The sequence below is a fragment of the Lontra canadensis genome, unplaced genomic scaffold (assembly GCF_010015895.1).
Source record: "Lontra canadensis isolate GAN:19392208 unplaced genomic scaffold, GSC_riverotter_1.0 scaffold88, whole genome shotgun sequence".
Taxonomy (NCBI): domain Eukaryota; kingdom Metazoa; phylum Chordata; class Mammalia; order Carnivora; family Mustelidae; genus Lontra; species Lontra canadensis.
Genome location: NW_022631082.1, coordinates 2,412,021 through 2,435,663, shown reverse-complemented (window position 1 = coordinate 2,435,663; position 23,643 = coordinate 2,412,021). Strand labels below are relative to the sequence as shown.

At 48.8% G+C, this 23,643-nt stretch overlaps 1 protein-coding gene across 1 annotated transcript; it reads left to right on the top strand.

Annotated features, from left to right (window-relative positions):
- The first annotated feature begins 1,158 nt into the window (after positions 1 to 1,158).
- ACER1 (alkaline ceramidase 1) lies at positions 1,159 to 18,472 on the top strand. The gene is made up of 6 exons (XM_032883495.1): positions 1,159 to 1,367; positions 13,003 to 13,117; positions 13,200 to 13,341; positions 14,150 to 14,287; positions 16,911 to 17,048; positions 17,327 to 18,472. Exons 1-6 carry the CDS (start codon positions 1,275 to 1,277, stop codon positions 17,490 to 17,492), a joined length of 792 nt encoding a protein of 263 aa, XP_032739386.1. The 5' UTR covers positions 1,159 to 1,274; the 3' UTR covers positions 17,493 to 18,472.
- The last annotated feature ends 5,171 nt before the right edge of the window (positions 18,473 to 23,643 follow it).

The window sequence follows — 23,643 nt, the reverse complement described above, 5'->3', positions numbered from 1 at the left end:
TGGGCAAAAATTGTTTGGCTTCTCTGGACATCAGTTTCCTTGCTAGTGATGTAGAGGTAGTGAGGGCCTCTCGTAGACCTGCCAAGAACATTAAGCGAGATAATACTGAACTCTGAGCTCTTAGAAAAGAGCCTGGCACCAGCAAGTCATCAGTAAAATGTGCTATTATTGTTATTATTATTATACTCTCAGGTTGCCTTCAAGTTCAAGGTCAGCTACAATAAGAAAACCCGCTACCTTGATCTTGGGCCTACTTTGGGCCAGGCAGTGAGCTAAGCTCTTAACTTGTGTATTTCTGTGTGTTTTTAGAACAGCTGGGTCTAGCTTCATCCTCCCCATATTACAGATGAGCAGATCGAGGCCCAGAAAGGTGGATTCACTTGCTCAGGGTCATACAACTTTGGAAGGGGAGGAGCTCCGAATTCAAACTCAGGCCTTGATGATTCTAAAACCAGAACTTTCCACAGCCCCTGGAACCCAGGACTAGGGGCCCCAGGCCAGGAGCTCTACAGATTCCTTCTTTCACGGGGGCTTTGAAGGTGGCCCCCGGTAGAAGCTGGGCTACTTTAGGCATCTGAGGTTTTTGACCACCCAAGAGAAGTGGCATCGGTCCAGCCCAGCCTCCCATAACACAAACAGAAAGACCTAGACCCCCAAAGATGAAATGACAGGGCAACCCTACATTGCCAAGGACTCCAAGGTAGCTGAGCCAAGCCCACTACTGTTGCCCCTGGTATGGGAAGTAGCCGTGTGGAGTTTTGCCGGTATGGAGGTGGTTGGACCTACTGGTTAAGAGCCCCGAGCCTGGACTCAGCTGCCTGTTTTCACGCTGTGGCCTTATTGTCACCGTGGACGGCCTCAGCAAGTGATCTGGTGCTTTCTTTCTCAGTGTGCTCTTCCGTAAAGTGGGGAGAGCCAGGTTACTCCTCCCAATGGGCTCGCTATTACTTTAAATTACTGTTCTAATACCGGTCCCCCTAACCCTCATTCCTAGTGGGTAGGGATGGGAGGCACACTCCCTGCCCACACCCCCTCCCCCTCCGCCCTCCCTGGATGGTGCCAGCCCCTCCACTTATGCCCAGGGCGGCCGCCACCGCACAGAGAGGCTACCCTGGTGCGACGGGGGAGTGGTTCGGCAGGTTTTTCCTCTCAGTCTGCCTGCCGCCGTGGGGCAACCAGCTGTCCTCTGCCTGTCTCACCTGGGCTGGGCTGTTCTAGGCTCTCATGCTCCTCTCTGCCAGACTGAGCCAGGGGGCAGTGGGCGCTGCGTCAGGATGCCCAGCATCTTCGCCTACCAGAGCTCCGAGGTGGACTGGTGTGAGAGTAACTTTCAGCACTCGGAGCTGGTGGCCGAGTTCTACAACACGGTGAGGTCCGGGTGGGAGGGCTGGGGGTGACAGTCGTAACAGACCGGGGTTCCGACCCGGCGCCTCCGCATCACCGCTGGGGAGTCCTGCTGGAGGATTCGCCCCTCTGCGCTTTGGCTCATCTGCTAGGCAAGGAGTGCTAGCTTCCATTCATTCGTCTGCGTTTGGCATCAGGTTCTGTGAAAGGTTTTGGAAAGGCAACAGTGACCAGGAAAACAGCCAGTCACCCCCCTACCTGCCCACCCCGCCGGAGCAGAGGACACAGATGTGACTCCAGACATTCACAACCCGGGAGGATGGTGCTGTAATGGGAGTTGCACGGGCAGCCTTGGGGAGCGGGGAGGGTAGAGGTGTGATTTGTGAGCCCATTGTGGGGTGGATCACGAAGGGCTTCCAGGAGGAGGTGACTGTGTCGAGTTTGTTTTCAGCTGTACTCCCAGCCTAGGTTGACCAACTCATTCCAGTTTGCTGGGCACTGTCCTGGTTTTAGAGTTGAAAGTCCCATGTCCTGGGGACCCCTCAGTTCTGGGCATACCAGCACCGTGGGTCACCCTTCCCCCAGCTCTTGCCATGAGGCCTTGTTGGAAGGGCTCAAAATGCTTAAATGGCAGAGGCATTTCAGCAAAGCTTAGAAGACACAAAGCAACCAAAGCTGCATGTGGGCTGTGTTACTACCCCCGTGTGAGGTGCTGGGGAGACTGCCATGAGTGAGGCGGGTTGCCCACCTTCCTGGAGCCACTGACATGGGGGGTGATGCGGGCTGTGGGCTTTGCTCTGTACCTTGCACATAGCGAGGGTGCTCAGTCCATGGTGAGGGATGCCAGCACATCTTTACTGAGTGCTTCTGCGTGGCAGGCGTTGTACTAAATATTTCAGAGGAAAAATCTCAGTTTAATCTTCACAGTGACTTTGGGAATTAAGCACAGTGTATATTACATAAAGTTAATCCCATTGTCCGGGTGAGGAAATGGTCTTCAGGGAGGCTGCAAGATTTATACTAAGGGTCATGCTGGCACTTAGAGCTAGGATTAGAACCTGGTGGTTCCAGGAGATTCTTTTTGGGGGGTGGGGAGAGGGAGATCAGTCCTGGGATGTCCTGGTTTCTTTTGCCTTGTTTGGCCCCACTAATTTCCAGAGCCAGGAGGTGGGAGTTTAAGATTCGGGGGTTCCCCGTCGTTTACCTGAATCTTGTTTCTCCTGGGCAGAAATACTGCCTCTGGCCCTTCGTACCCACCTAACAAATGGGAGGCGGGCTGAAGGTGCCAATCTCACAGGCGGAGAAGAGGTTTGAGGTTCTAGGAGTCTTCTTTCTGCATCCCCTGGCAGCCTACCCCGAGTCAGGAGTCCCCACAAAAGGCACCGAGAGAGGGCTGACCTGGGGCTGGGCTGAGCCTTGAGTCTAGCTATGCTTGACAATGCAAAACGCTCCTCTGTTCAGTCTTCCTTTAGCCTGTCTCCAAATGCAGCAAATGGAGGGATTGGCAGACTGGCAGACACCCTCTGAGGCTACAGGAGACATGGTCATGACACATGCAAGGCTTCAACCCCATCATCTCCCTGTACCTGCATTTCCAGATACTTATCAAAGAGAAACAGAAGTTTCGCAAAATAGTAGTTATCTTTCCCTGGTGTGAACACACTTGGACATTTCCTCTCCTATTGAAAAGGCTCTTACAAAACAGATCAGGGCACAAAGAATTGGATCCAAGTTATGTTATAAAGGGTCTCCCCAAGATTTTCTCTTCCCAAACACTTCTGAGTATCCCAAACCCATCATCAGAGCTAATAAATAGAGTTGAGGAGTTGGCAAACGTTTGCTGCAAAGGCCAGATATTAACGATTTTTGGCTCTTTGGGCTGTACAGTCTGTATGGAAATGACTCAGCTCTACCATTATACCTGGAAAGCAGCCACAGATAGTATGTAATAAGCAAATGAGGGTGGCCATGTGCCAATAAAACTTTATTTATGGACACCGAAGCCCACATTTCGTGTAACTTTCACGTGTCACAAGATATCATTCTTCTTTTAATTTTTCAACCATTTAAAATGGTAAATGTCGTTCTTGGCTCATAAGCCATACAGAACAGGACAGTGGGCAGATCTGGCACAGGGCCAGAGTTTGCCAGGTTCTGATATTGTATTTATAATAATCAGCCCCACAGAAAACAATGAGATCTTTCCCTTTCAGCCTCCTCAAATCAGTAATTAAAAATGGATTCATTTTGTAGTGAATGGGCACTACGAATGGGCACTCATATTTTGCGGCTTCCTGCGGGCAATTTGCCAAGTTGCGTGGCGCTATGGATTCACAAACAGTGCCCCCTCCCCTCCCACTCTGTCACTGTACCTTCAGGAACTCACATCAAAGAGATAATCCCAATAGAAAACAGAATTTATATATAAAGTGCCATCTGAATCATCTTTAATGGCCATCAGTAGTGGAATACATAAAAAGGAAGCCATAACATTTCCACCAGCCTGTGTAGGGCTGAACACATTCTGGGCAAATACTGTGCAGCTTTTTAAAGGCACGTTTTGGATCCAGGTATGTAAATGAAGACAAAATACATAGCAAGAATTTTCTTAAAAAAATAGGTTCATGTTGATCTCATCATGACCCTCCTAGGAGTCAGCTCACTCTGCAGAAACTTTCACTTTCACAATGCCCTGCTTGCAAGATTCGCTGTCTGGGGTGGGGGGAGGCAGAGCCCAGCACCACCCGATCAGGGTTTAGAAGAAGGCAGCCCTCGAGCACTCCGCCCAGGTGTTGACCAATTTCACTGAGGAGGGCAACGAGGAGTTGGGTTTTGAAAGATGAATAGGAGCTTGCCTGGTAGGATAAGAGTCGAGGAAAAGGGAGAAGAGAGTAAAGAGGATGTAATGAGTCTTGGAAGTAAAAGAGCCTGCACAGTTTGGGAAAGGGAAGTGTGTTCCTGTGGCTAGAGTTATGAGAAGAGATAAAGCTGAACAAGTTTTGAGTGCTGGGTGGGAGTGTTCCAGATATATCCTGTATTTCCTGATGGACTCATTGGACTCATTCATTCATTCAACATCACTGTTATGAACCAACTTGAGCTGATTGATCCTGGGGTCCTGGAGAGACTCAGTGCTCCCCAGATAAGGAAGGGTTCAGAAATAGATCTGACCAGGCCCATGGTTAGCTTGTGGCAGAGGGAGGGCAAAGGGACCAGAATGGGCAGTGGGGAGCCATGGGGATGACATGGGAGGCCTCTGCTCGCTGAATGGGGAGGAAAACTCAATGCTTAAAGCATGAGTAAATGTTCTCTCAGGCATATGGAGCAAACGGACCAGCATAAGCCAAGATCTTGGGGTGAGAGAGAACGGCAGACCAAGGAACAGTTGGTGGCTTGAAGCCAGAGCCCCGGTTGCCCATGAAGGAGGAAATGAGGGTGGACAGACAGGTGGAGGAGGTTTCCAGGGGCCACGTGGAGAATGCCTGGCAGAGGAACATGAGATCCGTGGTGAGGGCACTGGGGAGCCGTGGGTGACTTTTGAACAGCAAAGAGTCAATAATGTGGGCTGCAGCTGGGGCACCTGGTTGCTTTCATAGATGGCCCTGGAGAGCCAGGAAGGCATATCCAACAGGAACAGAGGTCAAGGACGTGGGAGGGCCTGGGTCAGGTGGGGTGGAGGAGAAGTCAAGGTGTGGGCTGCTCCAGTTTTTGCTTCTGCTGGCATTGGCCTGCTGGCCTCCAGGTGTGGCCTCCTTCTGGGCTGCTGACAACTCAGGAGGGATTCCAGGGGTGGAGGAAGAAGTGTCAAGGCCCCCTGGTTCTGAGAGACAGCTGAGCTGTGCTGCTGAATTTTTTTCCTGGGGTCTTGCCAAAACTTCAGAAGCTCTGTGTCTCATCCTCTCCAGAAACTCCCTCTTGGATGCTTGGATACAGAACAAAGGGGTGGCGTGTCGGGAGTGGGAAATGGCGTGGGCAAAGGTGCAACAGTGGGCATGTCTGCAGAAGGGGTACGATAGAAGGGATGGAGAGGTTGGAGTGGGAGGTTGTGCAAGGGGTGTAGTTTGTAACGCCCGTACTTCCCACAGCCTCCCCACGTCCTTCTGCCACTGAGCATTCCTGTTGCTGGCCTCTGCAGTGTGGGGGTTTCTGTCCCTCTCTCTCTTGAATGCTGTGTGATGCAGGGGGAGAACCTCCCCTCTCTGAGCCCCTGGCTGTGCGTAGCAGGTCCCAGGAGTTCTAAAACCATACCTCTCTCTTCTGCCTTCCTTCTCATCAAATTCATGGCAAAAGCAATTGTTCCGGTCCCCCACCCCCTGAAAATGAGGAGGGCATGGTTTCTGCCCTCGGGGAGGGCAGACCCTATTCATTGAATAATTTCACACCCCAGAGACCGTGCCCATGACATTTCCTGGCCCAGACCCCATAGGTCCCTCTGGACCTCTTTTCTCCTTCAGAAAAAGCCTGCTGGGGATGCCAGAGGGGTCCAGTTTGAAGAGATAATGACCCCTTCATTTTGCTCATGACTCAACAAGAACAGACTGAGTCAGGGACCGTCTCGGGCTCTGGGGACACAGAGGTGACCAAAGCAAACGAAAACCTCTGCCCTCATGGGGCCGGTGTCCCGGGGGATGGAGGAGACAGACAAAAAACAGAAGTCAGAAGTACAGCGTGCTGGTGGGACAGGGAAGAAAAACTCATTCATTCTTAGGTCCATTGATTTATTCACTCGTATTTACTCAGCGAATATTTACTGAGTACTTACTCAGAAAGGAACAGCTGTGAGGTGCTAATATGATTAACCCACAGACCGTAGGGAGGATGAAACAGCTCCTGGGCATCCCAAACGCCCATCATGGATGAATGGGTAGGCACGCTGTCATCCATCCACACAGTGGACTACTACTCAGCCGTAAACAGGAGCGGAGCGCTACATGCTACATCCTAGACGAACCTTGGAAACATGGTGCCAGTCACAGACGGCCACACGCTGTGTGATTCCATCCATATGAAACGCCCAGAAGAGTCAAATCTGTAGAGATAAGAAGCAGATGCTGGGGGGAGTGGGGGTGGGGGAGTGACTGCTTACGGGGACGGGGTTTCATTTTGGGGGTGATGAGAATGTTCTGGAATTAAAGAGCGGTGATGGTTGCACAACAGCGTGAGGAGTCGATTGAAACCTATTCACTTGCACACTTTGAAAGAGTGAATTTGATTGTATGTGATTTATTTATCAATTTAAAAAACAAATTAAAAAAAAACATTAATGTTCCTGACGCATCCCAATCACAAAATAAACAAAACAAAATAAACAAAACTACTGCTTTCAGAAGTAAACGCAGCACAGAGATGCGAAAGCGTTTATGTATAAATTTTTTTTTTAAACAAATAGTGCTTCTTGTAACCCTCCTAGCAATTTTAGGAAGTAGGCACTCTTATGCTCCCCAGTTTTACAAATGGGGAGTAAAGGCTCAGAGAGTGTGTGTTTCCTCCCCTGGGTTGCACAGCATGTAGATCACAAGTGCACAGAGGCTGTGTATGCCAGAAGTGCCGGAGTTAAAGCCCGGGCCCCCTGGTCCCAGAGCCTCTCACTTAATTAACCACAGCATTGTGAGGCCACTCAGTTACTGGGTGATTAACAATTAATTATGTGTGTTTTTTAATTCATGCAAGTAAGTCCTGTTCAGGGAGGGTCTTCGGCTGGTGCTCCAGTCCCACACCCCAGGCCCTGCACCAGCGTTCTTATGCACGTGTCGGGGGGATGTGAGGGGGTCCTCGACAGGTGACAGGGCTGGGTGTGCGTGGTGGCAGTTCGAGCTTCGGTGGTGGGGAGAAAGCACTCGGGGGCGTTTGGTGATGTTCGTTGATTTGATTGATTTGACAGATTTTTCTTGAGCGTCCAATGCATGCCCAGCGAGGTGGGTGTTGGGGACACAGCCAGGGACAAAACAGGTGTGTATCATCCTCATGGAGGTTGCTGTCCAGTGAGGAGGACAGGTTCGACAAAGGAGTCAAGAATGAACCCATGGAATGCGCAAGTGAAGGAGTGGATGGGAGACAAGTGTCTGGGCGTGGGGGCAGCTCCAGGCCAGGGAAAATGAGAAAGCGGCTCCCCCTCTGCCTTTTCCCAAAGCTGAAATGGGCAGTCAATTCAGTCAACCTGCCTCCCTCCTTTCTCTTCTCGGTCCTTCTCTTCTCTGTTCCTTCCTCCCTCCCTTGCCCCCTAACCTTCTCGCTCGCTCTCTCTCTCTCTCTCTCTCTCTCTCTCTCCTTTTCTTCTTCCAGACCTCAGGTACCCAGCCACCCAGCCACATCCATTCACCAGACACGCTGCTGGGTACTGGTGAGCAAAAAAGCAAATTATTCCAGAACAACAGCAACCCTGGTTTTCACAGTCGGTAGAGAAGCTGTGGCAGACACACGGGTGCATTGTGAACATGTATTCTCCGCATGCCTTGTTCTCTACCAAAATTCACTGAGCACCTACTGTGTGCCAGACTTGGCTCTAGACACTGGAGTTTCACAGCGATGAGCGAAACTCTCTGGCCCCTTAGCACTTGGTTCTCTCATCCTTATGGTGATGCTTGGCATTAGAGGAGGAAAATGCAGCACAGAATGCCCCCCAAACCCTGACTGCATAGACCTGGGAAGGCAGACTTTGTTTTGGAGTGCTGCTAGGTCCTTGAGCAGCATGGTAGATACAGAAGGAATGGTTAGTAAGCAAATGGATGGATGGATGGATGGACAGACGGACAGACGGATGGAGGTGAAGGCACCTGCTGGGGCTGGGACCCAGAGAGTCCAGCTCATGATCCTGGGCCAGCACCTCTCTGTCCTGGAAGAGTCTAGGTGGAGCCACTGGTTGGGAAAGGTGGGGGCCCAGCCCCAGAGGCAGGGAGGGAGGCCCTGGTAAGGGGCGGTATCTGATGCTATCTCTGGAGCCAGCTGGAGCTCATTAGTCAGAGGCTCTGCCCGTCCCGTTGCCCTCATTCTGCACACTCGGGGGCGTTAGCAAAAACTTCTGTCTTCGTTCTGCTGGCCCCTGAGTTTGAAGCAACTAAACCAAGGATAAGCCTGTGACTCTTATCTCCCACAACACCACCACCAGCAGTAACCCTTGCTATTTGTTGAGCTGTAACCACATCCCTGGCAAGGGAGTCTTTCGATGTCTGGCCTCGTGCATGACCCTCAACAGCCTCTACACTACCCATCATTGTTCTCTGCCATTTTGCTGATGCAGGAAAGGGAGACCCAGAGACACCAGGCCACACGGCCAGGGGAGCAGGAAAGCCTTCTCGTAGCCGTTGCTGCCTGTCTACTCCTCTCGTCTTTTAAGGCAGAGGGTAAAAGCAAACTCTGGAGTTCCCCAGGGCTGTGCAACCTCAGAGAAGTCACTCTGCTTCTCTGAGATCCATAACCTGCTTCGAGGTCCAGTCAGCAGGAAACGTTTATTGAGCACCTACTATACCCAGTTCCTGAGATTACAGTGGAGAACAGGGTAGACCCAGTGCCTGTTCCCAAAGCCGGCTTTAGTGGGAGAGCGAGGCAGTTTCAGAAAAGCTGGAGAAGTGTTAGGATAGAGGGACAGGGCCCAAAAGAAGATCACCCAACCCTGCCTTGTGGGATTGGGAAGGCTTTATCAAAAGGTGATGCCCAGGGGAAAGACCGAGTAGCAGTTGGCCTGGCAAAGAGGGGTAAGTGGGGACAGAGACTGTTCCAGGCAGTGGGAACAGCCTCTGCCAACTTCTGGAGGTTAAGAGGTGAGAGCAAGTATGGCTCATTTGGGGGAACTGAGTTGTCCCTTCCGCCTGGATGATAAAGTTGAAGGTGGAGAGAGGTGAGTTATGGAGGGAGTTCACAAGCCAGGTTTAAGAGTTTGCATTTTATTTATGGGAGTCACAGATGTGTTTTCAATGGAGGGTTTAGAGTTTGGGGAACTGGTTGGCTCAGTATCTTCTGCCATACTTGATACGCCCAAGGACTGCTGTTTGTTTGAAAGCAGAGGGAACATCTGATTTGGGATTTTGCCCATTTGGTATCCATGGCACCGTCTTCCCTATGTCTTCCCTATGACAACCAAATGCCCCTTCCCTTCTGGTTATGTTCTCAGTGGTATGGTCAATCAAGGTGCCCCCCGCAACCTCTGGCCAAGGGTGGGCTGTGGCCCAGGCAACATCTCCTGCATTTGAGATGTATCCTGGGCCTGGATATAACAACTGAACATAATTTTTTTTTCCCCTATTCATGCCCAAAGTTGCTCCCTGAAGAGATTGTCCACTCGAGGCTCAGAGCTGTTCTGGTTTCGGGCTTTCCTTGTTTTCTGCAATTCTTTGGATTAATGAGCTCCCCATAATAAATGACTGGATTGACAAACAAATAAGTAACCATGCACACAATTTTTATATTTATGGTATAAGTTTGTTTTCTGTTGCCTGCTACCCAAGAACCCTAACTCATACACCAATGGTGATGGTTTTGCTGGATTCAAGCATTAGAAAGCTAGCTTAAGCAAAAACAAAACAAGACAAAAACAAACAAACAAAAAACCCCCAAACCAAACAGGAAGAATGCATTAGATAGGTACTGGGGTATCTTAGAAAATGGAGAGATGAGTTGCTTGGGAGGGCTGGGGTCCACGGCAGGTCTGGAGGATGTAGCACAAGACAGATACCACCCTTGAGTATCTGCCTGTGTTCTCAGCCTTGTCTGTTTGTGGCGACAAAATGGTTGCCATGTCTTAAACATCAGGACAATATCCCAAGACCTTAGAGAGTTGACAATGGTGCAACTCAATTCTGGTGACTCCCGGGCTCTGTATCTGTTCCAGGTTTCAAATTCCCAGGAAAATCTGATTGGCACAGTTTGGGATAGGTGTCTGCTCCAGTGGGATTGGGTGTCAGGATGCAGACACAGTGTGTTCTCAGGTATCCATTGGGAACAGGTAGATGTGTTTGACAGCATCCATTGGTGGGCATCAGACACCTTGGTGTGGAAAGCAAGGACATCGGTGGGATCATGGGCTGCAAAACCAGCTTGCCAAGGGTCCTCAAATTGTGGGAACAGCCCTTGAGCTGGTTCACCATCACCCAATGGGCTTCCCTAGAATCAGAAGGTCTCCTGCCTTGGGACCTTGTCTTGGTGCCCAAGACCTAGGGTCCTAGATGGTGACCTTGTATCAGGTAAGTGGTTTCCCCACACTCGCCTCTGTGCTCTGTGTTTTCCTTTTTTAGCGAAGTGTAGTTGACATGGAATAGTATACTAGTTTCGGGGTGCGCCATAATGATTTGACAGTCACATACATTACACAGCGCTCACCACGGTAAGTGTAGTTACCCCCGGTCACGATAAAATGTTATCATGTTATTGACCGCAGTCCCTATGTTGTGCTTTTCATCCCCATGACTTGTCGATTTCATAACCGGAAGTTACACCTTTTTACCCATTTTGCCCATCTCCCACACCTTCCCCTCTGACAACCCCCAGTTTGTTCTCTGTATTTATGAGACTGTTCTGGTTTTTGTTTGTTTGTCCACTGGCTTTGTTTTTTAGATTCCACATGTAAGTGAAATCATACGGTATTTGTCTTTCTCTGACCTACTTCAGTTGGCGTAACACCCTCTAGGTCCCTTCATATGGTCAGAAATGGCAAGATTTCCTGCCTTTTGTGGCGGAGTACTGTTCCACTATACACCACATCTTCTTCTTTTTAAAAAAGATTGTATTTATTTATCTGACAGAAAGAGACACAGCGAGAGAGGGAACACAAGCAGGGGGAGTGGGAGAGGGAGAAGCGGGCCTCCCACGCAACAGGGAGCCCGATGCAGGGCTCCATCCCACAACCCTGGGACCATGACATGAGCCGAAGGCAGATGCTTAAGGGCTGAGCCACCCAGGCACCCCTACACCATGTCTTCTTTAGCCATTCATGTATGGGGGACCCCCGGTTGCTTCCGTATCTTGGCTAGTATAAATAAAGTTGCAATAGGGGTGCGTATATCCTTACAGATTAGTGTTTTTGTGTTTTGGGGGGTGGCAGGGAGTCAATGCCCAGCAGCAGAATCACTGGATCCTATTGTATTTCTATTTTTAATCTTTTGAGGAACCTCCACCATGGCTACACCAACTTGCATTCCCACCGACAGTACACGAGGGTTTCCCCTTCTCCGCAGTCTTACCCAACACTTGTTATTTCGTCGTCTTCTTTTTTTTCAATACTAGCCATTCTGACTGGTGTGTGGTGATCGCTCCCTGTGGTTTTGACTTGCATTTCCTTGAGCTCTCTGTTTTTGAGTCGGCACCCCTTCAGACTAGGATTCTGAGAAATAACGGAGCGCCCTGGTTAACAGATGACTACTTCTTCACTTTCTAAGATGGGATGAAGGCGATGGAGGAGACATTTACAAGGGGAAGAGTTTATTGGGGGAAAGAAGGTTGTAATTGAGTGAGCAAGCAGCTGACCTCAAGCTGACTGGGAGAACACTTGCTTCTGAGCTCTTGTGAGAGACTTGCTGTGGCCCGGACATATCTAGGGGGGAACTTTGAGGGGGCACTGAAGTCCTGTAGCAGCAATCAGGGACTCTGAACCCTTGAAATTCTGGTGCACATGTTCTTGTCACCTTAATCATACTCATGGACTGCTGAGGTCTGGGGATCTTTGGGTCAAGAACATGAAGATGCAAGTGGCATTACGATATGTCACAAATGCAGATATGGTAGGTTAGAGCATTGAATTAACTCGTCACAGTCCGTGATGGGGGAGCATGGACCCAATCCCATGTCACTTGGATCCAGAAGACCAGTAACTAGGATGCTTTGGTTTCAAATGAAACAGCCCACTAAAAACAGCTTAAAAAGACAAGATCATATCGTCTTATCTTTTGAAATGGAAGTCTAGAGGTAGATGGTTCTGGAAAGTTAACTCAGCAGCTCAACGTTACCACGCTACAGCTCTGCTGTTCATGGAGCAGTGATTCTTGAAATACTCTCTGTGGACACTGTGGGCTCTCTGAGGCCTTTCAGAGGTTCTTTGAGGTGAAAATTATTTTCATAATAATACAAAGATTTTGTTTGCCTTTCTCACTCTAATTGTCTCACCAGGGTACAATGGAATCTTCTAGTGGTTTTGTGATGAGTGATGACATCATCTCTCAGATGACCAAGGGAACATGTCCTTGTGTAGTCCTGGATTTCAAAAATTTCTCAGTAATACAGTCAATCTTGATAAATGTAGCTCACATTTTTAAATAAAGTAATTATTCATTTGCATTTCTATCCCATTGCTCAGACCAGGTCACGAGGGCACAGTGAGTGGCAAGGAAGGCTGGAAGTGTAGTCTTTAGTTGTGTAGCTGTGTCTAAAACTTGGGGAGATCCTATTTCTAAAAGGAAAAGGGGGCGGATGTGTGCAGAAGGTTAGTAGATAGTCTGCCACACTCACTGAATGAATGAATGAATGAGTGAATGAATGAGTGAACTGATGGAATAGGAGATGGAGTAATTAATCTATTGATGACTGGTTGACAAGAGTGACAAACTCTGGGTTGATTAATTGCCTGAAAGGGTTTAGGTGACCAATGGGCTAATAACTTAGGGTTGGACATGGGGCAGGCCTCCTCTGCCTGTGATTCTGATAACCCCCTCCCCATGTCCTCCTCTTTTCCAGTTCAGCAATGTCACCTTCCTCATCTTTGGGCCTCTCATGATGTTTCTGATGCACCCTTACGCCCAGAAACGCTCCCGCAATGTTTATATCACCTGTGTCCTCTTCATGGTCGTAGGTAGGTGGGGGGGTCTATGACCGTGGGGTGGTAGGGCTCGGGGACCACCCCCTTGACCATCTACCTTTGTCTCTTGCTCCAGGCCTGTTCTCCATGTACTTCCACATGACGCTTAGTTTCCTGGGCCAGCTGCTGGATGAGATCGCTATCCTGTGGCTGCTGGCCAGTGGCTACAGCATATGGATGCCCCGCTGCTACTTTCCCACTTTCCTAGGAGAGAACAGGTGGAGTGGTGGCTGGTCCTCTGTTGATCCCACCAGAGCCCATCTAGGCTCTTGGGTCCACTCCCCGAGTTCACTTGAGGTCCTTGGAATCCCTCCCCCGATCACCCCAGGACTTTCTCCTGACCCTACCTGACTTAACCAGCTTCCAGGGACTCCTCCTTTGAGAGTACTTGGGACCCCCGGAAACCCTCTCCTGATCCTACCTGGATAGTCTGGTACCTTCTCCAGAACCTGTTCGAAGCCAAGAGGGGGTCCCAGGAACCCATACTTAAGCTTACCTGGGACCCAGGGACCTCTCCCCTGAGCCTATCCCTGGGATCCCTGGAACTCTCCTGGGTTCTTCCTGGGCCCCTCTCTTGACCTGAGACCCCTCCGAATCTCTCTCCTGACCCATATGACCTATCAGACCTTTCTAGGACCCCTCTCTTGATAGGACCTCTATAATTCCTTCCTTCAACCTACCTGGCTCCTCTGAATCCCTTGACTGACCTCACCTGGACCCCGACACTCTCTGCTGACCTAAGCCCCTTGGAGCCCCCCTGAGACCTTCTCATCATCCTACCCACCCCTACCCTTGGGGCCCCCTTCAGACCCTGCCTGAGCCCACCTGGGATGTTTCATTAGACCCTTCTTGGGGCCCTTTGCTGAGCCCACCTGGGACCCTCAAGACTTTTCTCTGAGTCCAGTTGGGCTCCCTGGAACCCCTTCCCTTTGTTCATCTACCTCTGCCACAAGATCTCCTGACCCTGCCTAAACCACCCAGGACACTCCCAGCTGCCATCTGACAGCTGCATCCTTCTTCCCTCAGGCCCCAGTTCATCTGCCTGGTCGTCATCACCACAGTGGTCAGCACCTTCCTGTCCTTCCTGAGGCCCGTGATCAACGCGTATGCCCTGAACAGCATTGCTGTGCATATCCTCTACATCGTGTTCCAGGAATACAAGAAGTGGGTGGTGGTTGCAGGTGCCTCCCCGGGGAGGTGGCTCCCATCCCCCTCCAAGTACTTCCCTCAGCCCACATTCTCACCAAGTTCCAGGGTCGGAGTTCTCATTGACTCCAGGCTCAAGGGAGAGATGTCCCTTCCCCAAGATCATCTACTAACAAGGGACAGGTTTAGGGTTGGTACCTAAGGCTGAAACCCCAAACGTACATACAAGCAGAGACTGTTGTACCATAAACCTCTGTGTACCCACTAATGGTCCCAACAACCATCAGCATTTTGCCAGCTTGCATTATACATTCTCCCTCAGATTCCATATATGGCACCCATTAACTTTTCAGGACTTAACTCTCCCAATAAAGAATTATTATTATTTTTAACCCATACTAGGACTTGGCAGGATAGAGAGAGGTCTCTGAAATGGGGTCATTTGAAGAGACCCGAATAAAAGGGTTATTTCCCTAGGAAAATCACTAGGGATCATTTAGAACCATTGTGCTGATAAGAGTTGGATCCTATGATCATCAGGAGACCTAATGGAAGGAGCAATGGGAGGGAGTGAATACAAGAGTATGGAAGAAGAGAGCCCCGTGAAGAGGGTCTCCTTAGCAAGAACTGTGACCTCCAGTTGCTGGTGGCAACTAGCCTGCCACATGGAGGAGACCAGGAGAATAAATAACCATTCTAACCATACTTTCCTCATACCCTTTGGTTTCTTACTGGGGTGCTTCATTGGCCAACCCAACTAGAAACCATTGGCCAACCCAATTGGAAGCCATTGGCTTAACCAACGGGAAACAATTGGCTAATCTAACTGGAAGCCCAAGGACAAAGGAGTCTCTGGCTTCAGTCCACACAGGTCAGCACCCTGCCTCCCCGGTGCACAGGGCAGAATGAAGAGAGGTAGGGAAGGATCTAGAGGGACAGATGGAAGATTGGGAACACTCAGTGCTAATGAAGTAGACCATACCCAGATCACACCACTGTTGTCTCAGTTTCTCAAGATGTCGTCTTCCAACTAGTCTTGTTGAAATTGGGATGTGAACATAGTCTCTTAGGTTTTCTTCATGTTATAGCAGTCTCTCCCTCCCTTCCCTATCTTCGTGCCTCTGATTTGATAACAGAAACTCCATCATTTTTCCTGTAGAACATTCTGGATTTGGCCATCTGCTTCCTGTGGTGTCTTTCATTGTCTGCCTGCCTGCCTTCTTTTCTTTTTTGTATTTCTTGCAAAATAATAGTTAGATCTAGATTTAGGTTTACATATTTTGAGGCCAGAATATTTCATGTGTGGTGCTGGGTGTTTCTTGTTCCATGCCATTAGGACCCCATAATGAGTGGTTGTTCCACGTTTAGTGCTATTAAGGATCAGTGGATTCAGATGGTGTCATCTTCTCACTTTATTGTAAAGTTTTCCACTGACTTTCCACCCAAGGATTTCAGCAGCCATTCAGGCTCACACTTCCATCCATGGTTTCATTAGTGGTGGCAAGAGGGTGGTTTGCAGAACCCATTATTCCTTCTGCAATGATTATCTGGAGTTCTTCCATCAAGAAGGACTTCCGCTCGTCCACCTGGAAATACAGTTTGCATAGGAAGGACAGGATGGATAGTTGATTCTTTCCCTTAATTGATCTATTTCCAGAGTAATGAGTTGGGGCCTTAGCCATCTTTAGTAGAGACCAATGAATTTTTTTTTAAAAAGTATCATTATGAACTCATGGATGTTTATATCTCAGAAGTGTTTCAATCCATTGCAGTCCCCGGGCTATATTTTTAAATTTTTATTAAGTAGTTACAGACTCATGGCAAGTTGCCAAAATAGTGGAGAGTCTTGGGAATCCTTCATCCAGCTCCCCCCAGCCTCTCCCAATGGAGCATCCTATGTAACCACAGTACAACCTCGAAAGGAGGAAATTGACAGTGGAACAATGCTGTTCACCAGACCCCAGACTCTCAATTTAGATTTCATCTGTCCTTACTCATTATTCTTTTTTGATGTTCAGACTGTCCCATTTTAGAGTAGGGAGCAGACCCCGTGCTTTTAAACACATGGGAGTTATTACCTCATGAATCCCTGATATGCTCTTTCCTAAAGGATGCTGGGTCAGTTCTGCTGTCAGGGAAACAGATTCCGATCTTGAGTTGTCCCAAGATATGACCTCCAGAGAATCTGCCCTCCCACACACGGACATGCCTGTAGCCACACAGACATGAATTCTCGGGCACTGACTCACAGGTGTTCACACACTTGCAGCCCCAGACACAAACAGGGGAGGGCTTGTTGGTTAAGAAGTCTGCAGTCTGACAAACCTGGTTCAGACCCCAGCTCTGCCACTTACTGGCCATGGGACCTTGGGTGGGGTTGGAGCACACCTTAATCTCACATGCCTGCTTTCTCCTCTCCAAAATGAGAATAACAGCATTGTCGTGAGGGCTGAGTTTTTATCGGAAGAACTTGTAGAGCCCAGCAAATGTTAGCAATCATCACAAGTGAGGCCCCCTCCCTCTGCTTTTCTTGGTCATTTCCTTCTCTCAGCATCATCTCCTTGGATGGAGGAATTTCCCATCAGCCCCTTCAGGCTCTGTGATCCGAGTCAGGCTCTAATCTCCCTCCTTCTCTCCCTAGAACCAGCAATAAGGAGCTTCGGCATATCATGGAGGTCTCCGTGGTTTTATGGGCTTTTGCACTGACCAGCTGGATCAGTGACCGCTTGCTTTGCAGCTTCTGGCAGCAGATCAATTTCTTTTACCTTCACAGCATCTGGTAAGCACCTGCCCTGGGGTATGGGGCACCAGAACCAGACAATCTCAGATGCCAGAGCTTGGAGCAGGAGCCTGGGGGCAGAAAGCAGAGGCACCGATACCGGGGACGGGTGTGAGTGAGTGTAGGATCTGGTTGCAATTGAGGGTCTGATCCAGAATGTCCCTTTGGATGGTCAGGATCCATGAGAGGTGAGGAAAGGACATAGGTAGGGGCATCAAACTAGCTCAGGGGCATGTCGGCATCTGGTGCCCTCACCGCCTTCTCCCTGCACCCCACAGGCATGTCCTCATCAGTATCACTTTTCCCTATGGCATGGTGACCATGGCCTTAGTGGACGCCAGGTATGAGATGCCAGGTCAAACCCTCAAAGTCCGCTACTGGCCTCGGGACACTTGGCCTGTGGGGCTCCCCTACGTGGAAGTCAGTGACAACAAGAGCTGCTGATGCCGGCCAGCTTCTCGACTACCCAAGCACCTGCCAACTCACCTGTGTCTGGAAGAGGGAGGCCTGGATCAGGAGTCCGAGAGATGCTCATGGTTCTTTCCTCTACCTCCCTTTCTCCGTCCTCCTTGTCCTGCATGGCCCCGCCCCAAGACAGGGGATGGACTTCATGAGCCTTCTGTGCAACAGTCTGATGACCCTGGAGGAGCTTCCCTCCACAACCTGCCCTTATTTTCTTTTATTTCCTCCTCTGTGTTCACTTTGTGAGGCTGGCCCACCAGGTGCTGGGATTACCTGGCAGCCACTGGGAATGACTTCAGGCTGTGACTTGGTGCCTGGGCAACTTCATAAATTGTGACCATCACCCCCACACCCTTTGGACCTGTCTTTGGCCATGCACTGTCCCTGGTACTTGGGGGGCATCCCAGAGAACAGACATGATTTCCAGTCACTTCATTCTGCACTCACTCGTGAATGCAGAGACCTTGCAAACCCTCTCACACACATGCACCCGCAGACCTCTGGGGCCATCTCACTGGTAGACAATGGAGCAACATGGAGGCCCAGACCGGGCCATCTGGCTGTTGTTGGGACATGGGTACCAGGAGAGGAACTGGGTGGCCTGTATGGGCTTAAAATGAGAGGAGTACAGGAGGATGATTTCTGTGGTAGGTAAGAGTACTGGGCTTGGAGTCAGGCAGACCTATGCTTGACTCCTGCTCGACCATTTCCTAGTGGTATAATCTAGGGGAAGTGATTTTTCCTACCTTTGAAGCCTAAACACTTTGTCTGTAATATGACGATGTTTCTTCCTTCATGGGACTTCTGCATGGACCGAACAAGATCATGTATTACAAGTGTTTAGAATGGAATCTGGAAAACATCCAACCATCCATTGCCTCATCCTTTAATCCCTCCCTCCTCCCATCTGTATTCGGCCATCCATTCATGTTCGTTTATCCATCCAAATGATTTAATCATCCTTTCATTCGTCTGTGTTCCCACTCATTCGTTCGTTTGTCTCTTCCACAAATACACATCAAGTTCCTGCTGAATGTCTGAGGCCACCCGCTGGCAATACAAGGCAACAAAGTCAGGCAATGTCCCTGCTCTAATGAGGAGACACGTGTTACACAAGTAAAAAGACAAGGCATTTCCAGACACTAATACGTACTGTAAAAATGATAAAGCAGGTGACGCTTTAGAGAACCATGATGGGGGAAAGCAGCCCTTTCAAATGGTGCTCAGTGGGGGAGTGCAGTTTCCAGATGAACCCTCAACGACAGGAGGAGACCAGCCATACTGAGAGCTGGCTGGGCAAGACCATTCTGGGGAAAGGCAGGTGTGAAACTCCCAGGGTGTGGATGAACTGGTGAGACAGAAAGAACCCTCTTTTTTCCCCCCAATGTTCAGTTAGCCAACGTATGGTACATTGCTAGTTTTTGATGTAGCGGTCAGTGATCAGAAAGAACATGCTTGTTGGAACTTAGTAAATGAGGGAGAGTGTAGAGTAAGAGATTTGTAATCTGGGGTCCTGGGATAGGTTTAGGTATCCATGGACCACTTGACATTCTTTGCAAAAGAGGGTTGTCTGGGCATGTCATTGAGATCTCTGCAGTGTGTCACTCCAAACAGAGTAGAGGCTAGCCCATCCGGCCTGCTGGAGAGATGGGGAGATTGAAAGAGGAAAGGCCACTCGTATTTATTGAGACTATCATGTGCTGTATGCCCATGACACACATCATTGAACCTAATGCCCCTCCCACAACACTTCAGGTAGACATGAATATTCTCATTTCATAGATGTGGCTCAGAGAGGGCAAGCAACGTACCCAGGACCACACAGCCTGGATTCAAACCGGGTCTGTTCTTCCCCCGAAGTTCCTTGCACCACAGTTAGTCAGCAATAAGATCAAATCTGGATCACAGGTCCACTGCTTCCAATCCCTTTGAATTTCTTATTCTAGAAACTGGAGGTTCCTCACCTCTGGCTCCAAGATGGATCATGCTGGGAAGAGGGGGGCAGAGAGGGAGGGAGTTTCTGCAAACTTATAAAATTGCCTGCAAAATGTTGTCTTGGTGTTTTTGGTGGGGGAGAGGAGCTGTACTTCCAAGAGATTCTCTAAAGGGGCATTTGGCACCCTGGAAGTGAAGAACCTTTGTTCAAAACCTTCTGATGGGGATAAGGGCAGATAGAGAAGCACCTGCCTCTTGTCCCCCACCCCCACTACACCCATGCTTCTGTCCCTAAATACACAGCAACAATTTGTCTCCTGTGCCTGTCTCCTGGCCCCTGCTGACCCAACCTCACAGCCTCCTCTTAGCCTCCTGACTATGGAGGCTACAGGTGGGTAGGAGGTCTGGAGACGTCTTGTCTAATTGGAACCAGCCATGTGATCTTGGCAAGTCCCAGTCTCTATCATGGAGGACTCTTTGTGACAAAGAATAAAATGTTCAGCTCCAGCTGGCTGAAATGACAAAAGCACCATCAGCAAGCATATATACTTTTGAAGTTAAGGATCCAGCTGCCCATATAGCTGGATCCAGGCTTCCAGTGATGTCACCAGGGGCAGTCTCCCTCTATCCTTCTGGTCTACCTCGTGGGTGGGAGGCAGCTGCCAGCAGTGCTAGGCTTTACATCCTTCCAAGTTGAAAAGTATATACCGGGGCGCCTGGGTGGCTCAGCCGGTTAAACAGCTGCCTTTGGCTCAGGTCATGATACCAGGGTCCTGGGATTGAGTCCCCTATCGAGCTCCCTGGGAGCTCTGGTAGTCCCAGAGGTAGTTGGGAGTCTGCCTCTACCCCCCTGCTCATGCTCTCTCTCTCTCTCTCTCTCTCTCTCTCTCAAATAAATAAAATCTTTTTTAAAAAGATTTTATTTATTTGACAGACAGAGATCACAAGTAGGCAGAGAGGCAGGCAGAGAGAGGAGGGAGCAGGCTCCCCGCTGAGCAGAGATCCCGATGTGGGACTCGATCCCAGGACCCTGGGATCATGACCTGAGCTGAAGGCAGAGGCTTTAACCCACTGAGCCACCCAGGTGCCCCTAAAATCTTTTTTTTTTTTTAAAGAAAAGTATACACCAAAGCTCTAAGTGCACATGCTCAATGCCATTAGTCAGTAGGGAAATGTAAATCAAAGCCATGAGATGCCATTTCATATCTATGAAGTTGGTCATTAAAAAAAAAGAAAAAGAAATGTAGGAGAGAATGCAGAGAAATTGGAACCCTTGTACATTGATAGAAACATAAATCAGTGAAACCACTGTTGGAAACAGTCTGGCCATCCCTCAAAAGTTAAGCACAGAATTACTATATGACCTGGCAATTCCGCTCCTAGGGATATACCCAAAGATTGAAGATATATATTCTAACAAATACTTGTACAAAAAATGTTCATAGAAGCACCATTTGATAAGAATCAAAGGGTGGAAAGCATATTAATGTCTATCAACAGGTGAACTGTTAAACAAATGTGGTGTCTCCATACAATGGAATATTATTCTGCTATAGTAAGGAGTGAAGCAGGGACTCAGGCAGTCATGTGGGTGAATCCTGGACACATGATGCTCAGTAAGAAAGCCAGACGCAAAAGGTCACATGGTATGTGATCTCATTTATATGAAACGCCCAGAACAGGCAGATCCACGAAGACAGAAAGTGGATTTGTGGATGCCAGGGGCTGAGAGGAGGGAATGGGGAGTGACAGCTAGTAGGGATGAGTTTCCTTTCCTTATGTCCTGGAACTAGGTACAGGTAGCGGTTACACAACATTGTGAATGTCCTAAATGCCACTGAATTGTACACTGTAATAGGGTTGGTGGTTAATTTTGTGTTATGTGAATTCCTGCACATAACATAAACTTTTATTGAAATTCAATAAAGCTCCCAGAGTCTCTCAGCTGGTCTTAGGTCATGGCCCATGCCATTAAACCGATTCCAGTAGCCAGAGAGACACAATCCTTTGATCAGCCAGGTTTGGTTGTGTGTTTCCTCTTGCCAGAGGGGAGCCCCACTCTAACTGCGGTCTGAGAGGGGTGTGGGACAAGTAGGGGTTGGGAGTTGAAGTCCTCCCTCAAGCCTTGTGCTGGGTCATGAGTTGGCATTCTCCCGGAAGGGCTGCCATTTAAAAATTCATACAAAGCGGACTTACGGGTTCAAACCGGCCCTGGTAGGAGTTCCGGGATCAGGGATTGTTTCACAGAGGACAAGCCAGATGCCCAGTGTGCTGCCCTCTTCTGGGGGAAATGCTTTGTTGCACATATTTTCAGTCGGCTCCCCAAACCTTTCATGGCTCCCTATTGCCGATGGGATAAGGGTCAATGGCTTCAGTGTGACAATCAAGATCTGCTATGAGTTGAAGGTGATCTAGGGTGGGACTCCAACTGGCCACTGGGCTCTGCTCCAGCGAGGTCATACTCAGTATTGCTATGTGTGGTTGTGTGTGCCTTTGTGGCTGGCAAGAAACTTGTAGGTACAGGGAACATGCTGGAGATCAGGAAGAGGATTCCCCCAAATTCTGATGGGCTGAACCGTCTACATTGGTGAAATGTAGGGGGGAGTAAATGCCAAGCCCTCCCCGTGGGTGCAACTAAACTGGACCACTAGGGGGCGATAGAGACCTAATGTAGTAGCCCTTCAGCCCCAGGGGGCAAGCTACACTCCCTAGGTTCAAAATGATACTTTCTAGCTCTGGGACTTGGGCCACCACTTAGAGTCTTTCTGTGTATCAATTTTATTGTTTGTAACATTGAGATAACATGTATCGTGCATTTTGCCAGGGGCTCAAATTACTATTTACTTTATGTCTTTCTTTAAATCTACTCCCTTTGCTCACCCTGGTGTGTTTAAATAGGAAACATTGTGTCACTTTAAGAAGTCATTTCTTATAGATAAGAAACAACTAGAAAACTGGATACAGTAACAACAGAGTGTTATTAACCGCAGCTCAGTGATTCTGTACCCAGTCTGCACATTAGAATCTCCAGCTGAATTTAAACAAAATGTGTGTGTGTGTGTGTGTAGACGTAGGTTTCTCTCTTACTCCAGACGAGTAAGACCAGAATCTCTGAAGGTGGGATTTTTTTTTTTTTTTAAGGCTCCCGTCACTGGTGTTTTTTTACAGATTATCAGGAGATTTCAAAGTCCAGGCACCAGATGTGATCACCTGTCCCAGGCTCTGAACTCTAGGTCTGTTCTCTTGTCATTAAGGTAGATTAGAGAGTGACAGGGAGGAGTTGAAGACACACGAGCACCAAGCCAAGACTTTTTCTTGAAGGAGTTAGAAAGACTGAAGAGAAATGAAAAGGAACCAATCTTCTATGTGATTCAGTATTATTTCATTTCATGGAACAACTGTTTACTGAACATCTACTTTGTGGCAGGCACTGTCCTTGGGATACATCAGTGACAAAGACCCCCGCTCTCTTGGAGTTTCCATTCCATCTAGGGGAAATAGACAAGGAACTTAATAAGTAAATATGTCTATATTACGAGGTGATTAGTGCTGTGGATAAAGGAAAAATTAGATCAGAGTCACAAGGGTCGGAGAGTTATGGTTGGGGGGACAGAATAAAATGGGATGGTCAGGGTAGACCTCATTGAGAAGGTCCCTGGCTCTTGCCATATACCCACCATGGAACTTTGGGGTAATTCGCTCCCCTCTGCACCTCAGTTTCCTCACCTGTAAAATTAGGGCAACAACACCTACCTCCTGGTATTGTAACGATGAAATAAGATAATACCAGTTTGGACACAGCTGGTGTTGGCTATGACAGTGCCACCGCTAATGAGGAAAAAGGGGCAGCCCTCTGTTGACCTCCTGAAGGAAAGAATACAGTGGTTCTATTTTAGGCACAAGATGTATTTTTTAAAACTTTTGCCTTTTATTACAGAAATTTACACATACAGATATAAAGCATAAAGAATAGTTTGATGTATCCATCCCCTAGATTTAACAATGTTTAACATTTGCTATTTTTTCTATTTTGCATCTATTTTTTAATTAATACATTTAATTTTTAAAAAGATTTCTCTGTTTCTCTATTTATTTATTTGACACACACAGAGAGGGGGAGTGCACGAGCAGGGGCAGTGGCAGGCAGAGGGAGAGGGAAAGCCAGGCTCCCCGCAAAGCAGGGACCCAGGACCCTAGG

Coding starts and splice junctions, on each gene's coding strand:
- ACER1 (XM_032883495.1), top strand. CDS start 1,275: ATGCCCAGCATCTTCGCCTACCAGAGCTCCGAGGTGGACTGGTGTGAG. Junction 13,342..14,149: donor ACTTTCCTAGGAGAGAACAG/GTGGAGTGGTGG, acceptor TTCTTCCCTCAG/GCCCCAGTTCATCTGCCTGG. Junction 14,288..16,910: donor GTGTTCCAGGAATACAAGAA/GTGGGTGGTGGT, acceptor TTCTCTCCCTAG/AACCAGCAATAAGGAGCTTC.